At 39.2% G+C, this 13,624-nt stretch overlaps 1 protein-coding gene across 2 annotated transcripts; it reads left to right on the forward strand.

Annotated features, from left to right (window-relative positions):
- Positions 1–1,446: 1,446 nt before the first annotated feature.
- Positions 1,447–12,855, forward strand: vtg3 (vitellogenin 3, phosvitinless). Of its 2 annotated transcripts, none has more exons than XM_067514444.1 (28): positions 1,447–1,543; positions 2,063–2,083; positions 2,188–2,339; positions 2,892–3,143; positions 3,237–3,398; positions 3,495–3,643; positions 3,736–3,886; positions 4,227–4,384; positions 5,429–5,594; positions 5,714–5,839; positions 5,993–6,211; positions 6,533–6,750; positions 6,838–6,935; positions 7,011–7,135; positions 7,233–7,334; positions 7,415–7,534; positions 7,684–7,873; positions 7,974–8,061; positions 8,186–8,371; positions 8,706–8,814; positions 8,892–9,060; positions 9,854–9,963; positions 10,065–10,151; positions 10,532–10,738; positions 11,590–11,735; positions 11,957–12,095; positions 12,224–12,336; positions 12,519–12,855. In XM_067514444.1, the coding sequence occupies exons 1-27, from the start codon at positions 1,504–1,506 to the stop codon at positions 12,329–12,331; spliced, it is 3,798 nt and encodes a 1,265-aa protein (XP_067370545.1). In that variant the 5' UTR covers positions 1,447–1,503; the 3' UTR covers positions 12,332–12,336; positions 12,519–12,855. The 2 variants fall into 2 exon arrangements, with proteins under 2 accessions (XP_067370545.1, XP_067370546.1); XM_067514445.1 differs by having other exon boundaries at positions 8,706–8,799.
- The last annotated feature ends 769 nt before the right edge of the window (positions 12,856–13,624 follow it).

Raw genomic sequence — 13,624 nt, forward strand, 5'->3', positions numbered from 1 at the left:
GGAGGTCACATCTCACTCAGCTCAGGTAGCCACATGAAGAGCTGGAGCTATAAAGTCTGCCAAAACTCTGTTTAGCTGAAATGTGTAGGAGTACGATTCAAATCAGTAAATGTCATTATTTCCATTATTCCAGAGCAGGCTATGGAAAGCAAAAGAGCTTTGTTTGTATGGGATAAAAAAAAGGGGTTACTACTGCAGTTCTCTGTTGTCCTGTGAGAAACAGACTCGTGGGCTGTTTGTCTCTTTTATTCTCAGTTTACTGTACTTTGTGAAGTTGTTAGGTCGATGTGCTTTTCACCTTCTCTGAATCTCTTGACTTTGAACCCAACCTGATTTACACACTGACAGTGATTTGATAAGTCATAGCTCTCTGCAAGACCTAGATGTAATGCAGTGGCACTTTCACCTTGTCCCATTAGTGTATGCACCAGGTTTGACTGGCAAATGTGTCACTAAAACTCTGGTCAAGGTCATGACACAACTGATCTTTTTTAACATCTCTGTTTTATCGGTCCAATGAAATAACAGATACTGTGTGAGATGCTGAAGCCCTCTACCGGTTGATTCTGAGAGAAAGTAAAAGAACGAAAAAAGCAAAGCAGATGGTCAAGTGAACTGACGCTGGAACATGAAAGCTGAGAGAATCCTTAAGTACAATTACACAAGGGACTGTTGTGCAATCTGAACATAACCCCAAATGACAGCAAGAGCAGACACGTTGGCTGATTGCTGCTTGGTGTCATCACCCTCAAACTGCACATATAAACTGGCTTGTTTGTGGAGCCCTTTTGGCTGAGGCAGATTTTCAAAATTGGCATGAAGAGCAGCGATTCACCACAGTCTTTGACTTTGTTTTATCCAGAAGCAGAGCTTTGCGGTGCTAGGAGACAGGGAGCGAAGTATAAGAGCAGGAGCTGCACTTGTATTCAAGACCTAAAAGAGTAAAACCCACCACCGCCTTCGCTTCCTTCGCTCCACATGGTTACATTTCACAGAAGGAATAGATCCCAATGGGTTTATCCTCCTTTCTGCTGAAAAAACATGTTTACCTCATTTTCTAGGTGATTGAAATGAGCTTTTAGCCCTGATGTATTTTAACTATTCAAAACAAGTCATGTCGTGAAAAACAAAAACCTAAATTCTCACATAACGCACGTATACAACAACTGTGATGTTCTTTTCCCTTATATTGTATAATTCCGTTTTAAAGCAACATCAAAACATAATAAACAATTGTTTGAATTTTATGGAACTATAAAAAGCGCTGATGTATTTTTCACAGATAACTGTTGAGACTGTTATCTTACTCGTGTCACTCTGACAATGTCAGAGGCCAACATGGCTTGGGTGCAGACATCATGTGTTTACTTTAAAGCCGGCTGTTGTCAAAAGCAGACATCTGGCCTGCACATAGGATTCAATGTGACCTGTTTGCCAAATGAAAAACCACAGCGGTATAAAAGACCCAATGTGAAATGTTTGCTTCCACTCCTCAGTTTCACCATGCGGGGCATCCTCCTCTGCAGCCTCGTGGCCCTGGCCAGTAAGTTTGCATGTTTAATATTATCAGTCCTGTAAATCTTTAATTTTTTAATTTTTTTAGAGCGGTATGAGCCATAATGCTTATTGTTTTTTTGTTTTTTTGGGGGGGTGAACTCAACAAGTGAGATACATATATAAAAGGCAAAATATCAATCTATTTGCAGTTCATTTATGATGAATTACTAACATAATTTAGGCATGAATTGAAGAAATAAGAAGCACTTGAAAAGGTGGATCAGATAATATTTAGTTCATGAGGTAACTGTTTCGGTTGTGTTCAGTGGCTTTATGGATGTTTTGCACATTTTGTGTTGCAGGATTTTATTGTACAGTTAGATGTTTTGTGTTTTCCTCTAAACATGTTGACATTACATGTGTGTTCCCACTTTTGTAACATGATTTTTGTTTGTTTTTGATTTTTTTTCACATCATTACAGCCATTAATAAACCAAATCAAACAAGGAATGTGCCCAATATATTTCCAAAAATGCTAACCGTATATTTTAATTTCTCCATTTAGCATGCCAAAGTGTCCGTTATGGTGAGTCCATTTGTCTTCATCGTGACACTAAAAATATGTATACATATTTTAAATCTTTCATTAAGAGCACAATGTGGCATTTCATTTTCCAAAACATATTCCAGACATTGCACTGAACCCTAAGAAGACCTACGAATACAAATATGTGGGATGGGTAAATTTTGGACTCGGTATGCCAAACCTTGCTGAGTCCGCTGTGAAAATGATGTGCAAGGTCAAGATCGCTGGTGTGTCTGCACAAGCATTCATGCTGCAGGTAAGAGGTGTAGGACCAACCGTCTCAGAGCATGTTGTTTAAACATGTTGGAAGTACAGTAATCAAACAGTAAATCATAAACCACTGGCAGGTTGTTAATTAGCTATATTTATGTTTGATTCATAAATCAATCAAAGTAAATTGGCAGTGCATGATTTGTCATTTATCATTTATTTATGTATCATAAATTATTTGGAACTCAATTCATTAGACATCTGCTGATGAGGGTTATGCAGAATTTTATAGCCTCAAATCTCCCCTAAAATTGTAGATTCCTTTGTAAATTATTCATACTTTAAAACTTTGAGCTAGTTATAAAAATGCTAAAAGTTAGTTGAAACATTAAAAAATGTTTGTATTCCAACACTTTGGCAGCACTTAATGCTTCAATCATGCACGAATATTCATTCCCCAGTAACTCTTTGCCATCTTTTAGTCAGAAACAGATTACACAATCAAACGCTGTTGAAAGTCTCAGCTCTAAAGTGGAATAATGCTGGTAATCCTTACTCATGGAAGCAACAACTGTTCATTTTCATCTCGGGTTCAAAGGTTTCTGACTTGGCCTTCGAGGAGTTCAACGGCTTTCCAGGGAAAAATGGCTTTAATCCTGCCCCGAAGCTTGCCCAGCGTATCGCTGCCCAGCTCATCAAGCCCCTGGTGTTTGATTATGCTGGTGGACACATTGGAGACATCCATGCTGCTGCTGAGGTTTCTGATGCCGTTGTCAACATAGTGAGGGGGATACTCAGTTTCTTTGAAGTCACTGTCAAAACCACGCAGAGGATCTATGAGATGGAGGAGGTGAACAATCATGTTCTGAACCATCTGCTCATTTGTTCCACTCAACATCCACAAAGCTGCAATAAATGTTACAAAGTTTAATTTGTTTTGTAGGTTGGCATCCATGGCATGTGTCAAAGTAACTATGCCATTGAAGAAAACATGGAAACAAAGGACTGGATCATCACCCAGGTTGTGGATGTCAGTAACTGCAGGAAGAAGGCAGCAATGTCCATGGGAATGGCAGCTGCTGTGCCTGACAAGATGTCACAGCAGGTCTGTTTATCTCACTGCAGATGCTCTTTATTTCACAATTATAGATGACAGAGAGAAACGTAAGAGCTCTTTTTGTTTGTGTGTCCTCCAATCTAGAGAGGGCTGTCTCTCATAACAACAGTGAGATATGTTTACACAGTGAAACCAACAGCCGAGGGAGGTGTCATTACCAGGGCTCATGGCCTGGAGCAACAGTACTTCAGTCCCTTCAATGTGAAGGGTGGCAGTTTCAAGATGCAAGCCATGTAAGGCAAGAAAACATCAGCATATTATGCCCGCTCATCCACACTGCTCGTCTGCAATACAAATCGACTGCTTTAAATAATTTCTCCTGCAGGAAGGAAATGGCGCTGCTCAGCGAGAGTGTCACAGCGAGCGCCATCACACTTGGGCCAATGGAAAACAAGGGCAACCTTGTTTACAAGTTTGTCCGTGCTGAAGCTAATGTCCCTATCATGATGCAGAACCTGGCAGACCCCATACCAAAGGTAATAATGGTGCTACATAAAAATCATATCTTTGTCGTTTCAGAGAGGATCTGGAAGCACCGTGGAAATGATCATATTAAAATAAGTAGTGAACTAGTGGAGAATAATTCAGATAACTTGAAAAACTTGATATTTTGAAAAACATTTAAAATTATCTTTTTTTTCTTTTAAACCATCTGCAGTTGTAAGTATCATAGGTATTCGCTATAACTTAAAAGTAGACTAAATCTAAGAAATGTTATATTTTTGTACTTTCCACTAAGAACCTACTACCACAATACTACAGTACCTGTTTTGTTAAGAGTCCTTTTTCTCAACAGCTCACTAATTGTCTTTGTAGGCTATTGCATTGATCAAGCATCTGGCTGCGGCTAATAATTACCAAATTGACAGTGCAACAACTGAAGAGACTATAAAGCTGTATCAGATCCTGCGAGTGACGCCTTTTGAAGGATTGGACGCAATGTGGAGGCAGGTTGCAGGAAATAAAGACCATAGGTAAGTTATGACACTGTGATGTATAAAAAGAAAAACAAAATTCATTTCCTCTTTGATAAGAATGAAGGTGACATTGGGCTTTCCTGGATGCACACACAGTAGGCTAATGTGGATGGGATACACACCCAAAGGAACTAAATAAGTAGTTTGCCGTGCACGTCAGCCCCTCTGCGTGTCTCTGTGACCTACAGTTGCTCCTAACACCTTTCTTTGCATGCAGTGGCGTTTACATGTATCTTAAAAGAAGCGGGTCCTCCTGAGTGGGAACATTATTGTCTGTAATAAATATTAATTAGGAGTCCTTATGTGCGAAACCAAAATATCTGGAATGTGGTATCAACCCATCTAATAGCTAAAATATTATGGACTCACTGCTGCACAGAGTCATGATGTTAGAGAGGTTATTATGTCAAATAAGCAGACTTTGCTTTGACAAAAATGTAATGCTGCCTTCTATACTCATACTAATATATTTATTGAGTGTGTTCTATTGCAACCTTCAGCACGACAAGTAAATTCATAGTACAATAGTTAGGTTGCATATAAATAACTGCACCTGGGAAGTTATAGATTCATGTTATGCGTTCTTTTCAGAATCTCTGTGAACCCACTGAGAACATTTTACTAACTATCCAAATCCAAGTGAAAATCCTTCACAGATAACCTTTAACCAAGCTTTTCATTATAAGATGATGAACAGACCGGCTCAAGGCCCTCTTTAAAATCTGATACCGATCCACTTCAACTGATTAGGTAATTGAAGAGCAATCTTCCACTTAGTTCAGAATTTGGTCTGGTACTTTATCATTAATTAATATTTTTTTTTACTTAAATACAGTGACAGAAAGGTGATACCTGAAAGGATGCTTTCCCTGCTCGTTAAGATTATGACACCTTGTATTTCACATCATACAAGTGCAATTAAAAGAGACTCCTGACCTTGTCTTTCACGCCTTCACCATTTATGTTTTTATGTTTTAGTTCATTTGAAGGATAAGCCTTATCTCAAATGTTAATCCTTTCTCTCTCCTTTGCCCTTATCAGACGTTGGTTTTTGGACATGATTGCTGAGGTCAGTGATGCCAGGGTCCTGAAGTTCCTGGAAATGAGGTTTCAGGCTAGAGATATGTCTGCGACTGAAGCTCTGCAAACCCTTATTCTGACAATGAATCATCTGAATGCCGTTCATGACCTGGTTGAAATGGCTAAAGTGAGTTCTTACTGAAAACGAAGAAAAGATTTTTGCATGTTGAAGAATGGCATCATGAAATCTTTCTATTAAAGATTTTCTCTGCATCTTGCCAAAATGTCTCTGTCTCTCTTTCACAGATGTTTCTGAGCATGCCCTTTTGTAAATCAAATGTCCATCTGTGGAATACTGTGGTGCTTTCCTATGGCTCTCTAGTGCACAAGTACTGCGCAAGTAATACACCGTGTCCAGTAGCTGCTGTTCAGGTAATGAAACTACGAACGAAATGAATTTCCTACGATAGATAGTTATTCAAAACCCAAACAAGCTTTAATATAAAATCCACAAGCTAATAAGATTACAATTCCAATGTAATCAATCAGTGTTTGGAAATTAAAAATGATTTACATGTGTGCTAGCCTCTTGTGGACATGGCCATGGAGGGAATAAAGAGTGGGAATGAGGCAACCATGGTCCTTGCTCTGAAAGCTCTGGGGAATGCAGGTCACCCCGGCAGCATAAAAACCATCATGCGCTTCCTCCCGGGAGTGGCTGCCACCCCTGTGAATCTGCCGCCTCGTGTGCTGAGTGCTGCTGTGCAGTCAATGAGACTCATAGCTGTCAGAGACCCTCACAGTGTAAGAATACACACACACACGCACATATACTGTATATATACAGTATATATATATATATATATATATATATATATATATATATATATATACACACACACAATATACATACGGAGATAGGGGGGCTGATCACTGGTCAAACCTCGGCAGTACATTTTTATATAAAATCTAGATGTTAACATTCACAGTACTGTGCCTTTAAAGTTCTGTCAGTTCAGAAAATAATAGAAACTGTGCTGCAGCACAACAGAAATGACTTCAGCAGTGGGTGGTTGAATGTGGGGGCTTTCTGAACTCCCAGTAATTTTAATACTTTTTTTTCAGGTCCAAGACATCACCATGTCTCTGTTCCTGCAGAGGAAGCTTCCCTCTGAGATTCGAATGTTGGCCTTCATGATCCTGTTCGACACTAAGCCAACAATGGCTGTGGTGTCCACAGTGACTGCATACCTGCAGGAGGAAAAAGACCTCCACGTTGTTAGCTTTGCATTGTCCTACCTGAGGAGCTTTGCCAGATCCCGTACTCCAGACAATCACTTTCTGTGAGTGTAACAGTGAAAAGTGCAGTTCCTCATAGCTCATGTAAGACACTGTGTTTAGCCTACTATTTCTTGTGCTCTCTGCAACAGCTCGACTGCCTGCAGCATAGCCATGAAAATCCTGACCCCTAAATTTGGTCGTATCGGCTTCTTCTACAGCAAAGCGATGCATTTTGACTGGTTTGATGGTACGATCAAATACAGCAGTGCACCTCTAGGTGTTCTCTAAAAACATAAGACAATTTACTGTTCACTCTGTGCAGATGATTTCCTAATCGGAACAGCCGCAGAAGTCTTCATACTAAAAGGTGCATCAAACATTATTCCCTCTGATATCATGATGGGAGGAAAGTTTTATTCCATCGGTAGAATTCTGCAGCTATTGGAGGTACAGCACAATGCATGCGTATTTTTACAGTCACTAAAGGCAAATTTATCCTCCCAATTGTGAATCATCTCAGATCGTCTTCTTTTTCTTACTAAAGTTTGGAATCCACGCTGAGGGAATCAAGAAGCTGTTTAGCGGTGGCATCCCCGGATTTAAAGGAGATCTAAGTTTCAGTGACTTCCAGGCTATTGTCAGTGTGGTGAGTAAATGTTGGGAAAACACTCCTAACTGTGTTGGGATGTGTCAGCTTGAGTGACCATAATTCTGTATCATTTTCAGCTTAAAAACTGGGAGAATCTCCCTAGTGATAAGCCGGCCTTTTCTGCCTTCTCACGCCTATTTGGGCAGGAGTGGTTTTTTGCAGACATCAATAAAGACTTCATTCAGAGCATCGTCAGGGTGAGATAAAAAGACAAAGAGACAAAAACGCTATTAACTGATTTTCCTACAGTGCTGTACGTCAAAAGCTGTGCAGTAAACAACAATGGTCACAGTGTTGTGATCCACAAAGCCTGTTACATGCTGCTGTCCTGTGGTTCTGCACGCAGGCTCTTAGTCCTTCTGCAGGCAAAGAAAGTCCTCTGTGGACTCTGATTGAGAACATGAAGAGAGGGGCTTCGTGGCATTGGACCAAGCCGTTCTTAATCTTTGAGGCTCGCTACTTACAAGCTACCACCCTGGGCCTCCCAGTGGAGATCAGCAAATACTATCAAGCAGTCAACGGGATCACTATTAACGGTTAGGAGACGAGTCCCACATGACTGCCTTACAAATGTGAAATAAGGACAAAACCATTTTGTCTTGACACAAGTTTCTTTATTTATTTTTGCTTTTGCAGCTAAAGCCGCAGTAAACCCACCACTGACTCAACATCTGGGACAGCTCATGAGCTCAGAAATTTCAATGGAGACTGATGGTTATATTGGGTAGAAAAAACATTTATTATGCTAAATGTTGGCATTTATCCTATTATTACAAGATTGCCTCTGTGCACTATTTTTATTCATGATGTGGAGTTACAGCTAATGCAATTACCTCTTCTTTATTAAGTTTCACAAAAGATTTTTGGGTTTTCTACGGAATCAACACAGAACTGTTCCAGTGTGGCTCTGAGTTTAAGGGCAAAATGCCTCTTGCTATTCCACTGACCTTTGCCGCGAAGATCAATTTCCAGGAGAAGAAATTTGAATTTGACTTCCCTCCATGCAAAAAGGAAATTGAACTCTTTTCTTTCAGGTATGTTTTAGGGGGTGTGGGAAAAAAAAACAATTCGCAGAAGAACCTTAGTTCCCATCATACAGTCCAGAAATATTGATTTGACAATCATAATATAATGCATTCCTTCCTACCTCAATAAAATAAACTCACATGTTGAATAGAAACACTGCTAAACTCCTTACAAAATTATGTGGAATTGAAGAGTCCACTCTGAATCACAAAATGACACCAACAAATAAATTAAATCAGGAGATTCTAAATGCGTAAATATATTATATTTAAGCTTCAAGCTGTATACATACATACATCCTACCCACAAGATGTTTTTTACTTTTTACTTTCCAACCAACAGCTCCAATGTGTATGCAGTATCCAGGAACATTGAAGAACCAGCTGCAGCTAAAATGACCCCAATTATGCCGAGTATTATTGACTGCAATGAACAAGTCAGTTCAGATCAGGTACAGTCGTCATCAAACTATTTCTGCTAGAAAAACAGAACTCAAAGCAGAGTAATATGCTTTTTTTAATCTTGCAGATGCTAAAACCAAACACCTGGCATCCAAGGGTCCAAATGTGTGCTGAGAGTAACATTTATGGAGCTGGTGTCTGTGCAGAATATGAGCTGAGGAGAGAGTATTATCAAAAGGAATACCCGCTGTACTACTTATTGGGATACACCCACTTTGCAATCAAAGTAGTACCAGGTATGTGCAAGTCGAGTCCAGTACATTACACCACACATTGTGCACAATCCAAAGCAACATCACGAATGTATGTATATACGCCTGGAGAACAGCTTGGTAATTCAGGGAGGGTCACACTGCTAAATTGACACGAGGCCGGCCAGTCAGTGAAACATCTTATCTGAAATGTTAATTTATTGCCTAATTTATCCTGCATGTACTGCTGCTGTGCTGTATTATGGTGTTACATCAGTGAGTTAATACAGCACCTCCAGAAAAATCCAATCAGAAGCCATTTCTTGAGGAAGTACCTGTCCTTGTTGCGTGGACAACACTGCTGGGATGGGATTTTGCAATCTGACATCAGGACTTCATCACATTCTATATTATTAATTTTCAATTACAGTCCTGTGAAGACAAGCCCTAGCCATTACATATGTTACTATTACTAGCTTGGGTTATTCATTGAATTCATATCAGTGGATTTGATCCACAGACATGAATTCAGCCAGGCCAAGTTACAGCCCAAAGGGAAGTTACGCCATGTATTTACTTACCATCCTTAGTTAAAACATGGACCCAAACTGAGAAGCAGCATATGACTGCCCTCTATGAATTCATGTTTCATGAAAGTTTCAAGCTTGCCTGGTCTGAACACACACATGATGAAATGAGAAACGTAAAATAAGAGATTGTTACTAAACACATCATAACCTCAGAATAGTAGCATGTGTCTCAAGGCTGTCGACTTAGTTGGTCTTGTCTTCATCAACATCTTTACGTGTTAACTTTTTTTCCTGTGCACTTTTATCAGCCCAGGCAATCAAAGCTGTTGACAAAATCCACTTTGAGGTGAACGCCGGCCCAAGCAGACATCCAATGAGCACACGCCAACTGCTTGAGACTCTGAGGAGGCTTTCCGAGGTATTTGGCTACCCTTGCAATGTTATTATCTCTGCACCTGCTGTTGTGTTCTCTGGTGTTTTATTCATTCGAATTCTCCTGTTTCTAAATCGTGTTTACAGGAAACTACCCAGCAAATACGTCTGCCGTCTGATTCGGGCACTACCATCAGAAGAGCTTATCGCAGCCATCATAACAACGTAATGGAAGTATGTCAAACATGCTCCACAGAGAGTCGCCTGACATTTGTTTTACTGCATAAAATGGTAGTTTGTACTGAGCAATCCCATCATTTAAAATGTTTTAGCCGAGCTCTGCTTTGATTCATGATCCCAACGTTGTTAAACAGCACCAATTTGTATGAAGTGTTGTTCATTTCATATTTGGAGTAAATACATTTCTTTTATTTGGCGCAAATTGCTTGTTACTTCAGCCTCAGTGCCTTTCCCAGTCGATAGTCCCACCGTTAAGAGCTTAGATTTTACCCTCAGTCACAATGATGCACAATTCACTTGAGTATTGGTTTGTATGACATGATTCATACAAAGCTATTAGAGCCTAATGGACTGCTCTCTATCTCATTCCTTAGAGCTCAGATGCAACTCCCCAAGCTATGTTCAATATCAAAGCTTTTGCTATGAGTGGCAACCAGAAGCCAGAGGGTTACGATGCAGCCATGTTCTACACACCTGAGGCAAACTTTCATAATGCCCAGCTGATTGTGTCCCATGTTGGAGAGGCCACCAACTGGAAGATGTGTGTCGACACCACCTTAAATCCCAATGCTGAGGCAAAGGTAGCTGTAAAGCACAGGAAGAAATGATGAATTTTGGATTTTTATATAGTTGTAAATGATACAATAAAATGAAAAACAATACTGTCATTTAGGGCAGCGTAAATAGCCACTATGCCCATAGATTGCGATATTGATGATATATCATCAATATTAGCCCCATGATGATGTGTTTTCATAGTCTCGAGCCTACAAACAGATTGAGCATTAGAAAGGCTCAGCCATGAGGAATGATTCCAACACAAAGCGGAGGAATAACAGAAAAGTGGATCACCGATTCTCTGTGAAGTAAATGTTTAATTTACAAAAATCCTTTTTTGTATTTAATGGGGTCTAGGCTGGTTTTGTTTTTTTGTTTTGTTTTTTAACTAAATTTATCTGTTTGACTTTATGCTGATGTTATTCACAGAGGAACATGATGTTAGGATTGTCATTTATAGCACTGCTACAAAAATACTGTCTGTATACATATATAACTAGTCTATATAGATATATAATACATATATAAATAGTCTATATATAGACCCCCCCCCATGACATCAGCAAATGATCAGTAACAGAACTAGGTAAATACAATCTTTAACTAACGTCATCACATCCCAGATCTGCATATGTATCATGAAGCTTCTCAGCCTCATATCTGTTTACTATATATACATGTAGGTTTTTATGAATATTTTAAGATTTTATGCTGATGGATATAAAACTAGTGCTATAAAATCCTGATATAAACAATAGCATTTTCATAACATTGATTACATTGCTGTGCCTGCATTAAGAATACAGTTATATTAGTAATAAATAATGGGAGATGGTTATGTTCCTTTATGACTGAGCTCTTGTGTTCGGTGTAGGCACACATCCGATGGGGAGCTGAATGTCAGTCCTATGAAATGTCAGTGAGAGCTGCAGCTGCACATCTGCCTGGCTCTAAGCCAACTCTGAAGGCCAAAGTACACTGGACTAGTGTTCCAGAAACCATGGCAGAGATGGGCAGGACGTGAGTATTAGTGGAGAATAAATTGAAGTTTTTATCAAGATATATAAAATGTGTGCAGGTGGAGGAGGGTGCACTGAAGTAGAAAGCGAAGGACGACTTCCATACATATTTTAAAGCAACTTACTCTGCTTTATTGAACACGGTGGAAACACTTTCTGTGTTTAAAGTTATGACACATGCTGGCATACGTCGTTACAGAAGCATTTTTTACCTTTCCCCAGAATTGAAAGCTACATTCCGGGCATGGCTTTTCTTTTCGGCTTCTACCAACAACATGAGGGAAATGCCAAGCAGGAGGTTTCTGCATCAGTTGTTGCTGCCTCAGCAGACAGCTTTGATGTGAAGATTGAATTCCCAGAGGTGCTGGAGGAAACATTCACTACCGACATGTTTATGCAAAACTTCTAAATCCCTGCATTACATGCAGTGTAACCCATCTCAAGTGCTGTATTTACACGGATGTGTCATTTTTTCTCTCTTGTCATTAGTATACAATCTACCGCCAGGCTATTGCAGTTCCCATGCCACCTGCCAGTTTCCAGTTTCTTCAGCTCGACACCAGAAACACAACAATAGATGGAGTTGGATCAGTATAAAGCATGTGAGCAACATAAACCAGTTCAACTGAGCTCAATTAAACGTTCAGTCATTATCTGTGTCTTTGTGAGTGTTGTGAGCGGCGGTGGGTTGCTCTGAACGTTTTCTATGCGAAGCGGATGAGCAAATACAAGAAAATAGCTTTGGAATTTTCGCATGCTTTTAAAAATATGTTTTGCGTTTTAGGAGGACAACAAAGCCCAGATGGGAGCCAGATGCCTTCTCTTCACAGTGATATCACTGCAGCCCAAATCTCACCACTGTGATCAAAGTGGGAATCATAAAAGATGTATCAGTAATCTCCCAGATGTCACCAGTTTGGAAATAATTTGTAAAGGTCCTGATTTATTCATTCGAAAGCGTGTTAATATTTGAACACCCGGTTTTGAAGAAATGTCTTGTAAATTTGTGCTTATAGTCCAAAATATTGTAACTTCACAACACTGGATTTATCAAAACCTGTTTCAGCAAGTTGGGTTTTTGTTCTGCCTCTGTCACCATAAATCCTATGTTCATCCAACAATGTGTGTGTGTGTGTTCCATGATTAAAAGAGGGATAAATTAGTTTCTTTCTTTTGCTAAACCAATAATAACAAAATTACTTTCACTTAACATTTAATTATTCTCCACCAATTGTAGCTTGAAAAGATTTTCAGAAGAGCTGTATTTATACTTTACTGTACCTCTTTACGATGTTTAATTTAGAGCTACGTATTTCTACATGATGATACACTAATTGAGGTATAATTTAAGCTTAATTTAATTTAGATAAATATGTTACAATATCGTGAACTCAGATACTCAGGAGAACTTAATTTCTGTATATATTTTTTTGCCTTTGCTTAGTGATTAAACTTTCAACAAAGAGCAAAACACACACAATCTGTGTGACGAGTGAGGTTTGTTTATTCAGCTTATTTTCATACTCTAAAAATCCTATTCAGCCATTAACATAGTGAATGTTGTGAATTTAATAAACTGCATCACTGCTTATTTTGGAGGTTTTTTCTGCTGAAAGAGACAAATGTTTACAAGGTCTGCATGACCTGCTTTGTTTGTTTGGTCAACTGACCCAATACGCCTGTTTGCAGTTATCAGTACACAGTGTGTCCATGCATGTCCTAAAAGTTCAAAGCTCTCTGTGCCCTTTGGTAAAAAATGCCCTGTGCTCATCGAATGACTGGACTACATTAGTCATTATTCATATATTTTTATTGCATATTTTAGAAAGTTTTCAAATTAAAGGTTGAACTTGGAATGGATGAAAGATCTGTTGAACATGAAGTGAGCTC

Source organism: Channa argus, chromosome 8, assembly GCF_033026475.1.
Source record: "Channa argus isolate prfri chromosome 8, Channa argus male v1.0, whole genome shotgun sequence".
In the NCBI taxonomy this organism is placed as follows: Eukaryota; Metazoa; Chordata; class Actinopteri; order Anabantiformes; family Channidae; genus Channa; species Channa argus.

What these genes read in the sequence shown, in the direction of transcription:
- vtg3 (XM_067514444.1), top strand. Translation starts at nt 1,504, where the DNA reads ATGCGGGGCATCCTCCTCTGCAGCCTCGTGGCCCTGGCCA. An exon ending in CACAAGCATTCATGCTGCAG is followed by an intron (nt 2,340 to 2,891) that starts GTAAGAGGTGTA and finishes TCGGGTTCAAAG; the next exon opens with GTTTCTGACTTGGCCTTCGA. An exon ending in GAGACTGATGGTTATATTGG is followed by an intron (nt 8,062 to 8,185) that starts GTAGAAAAAACA and finishes TTCTTTATTAAG; the next exon opens with TTTCACAAAAGATTTTTGGG.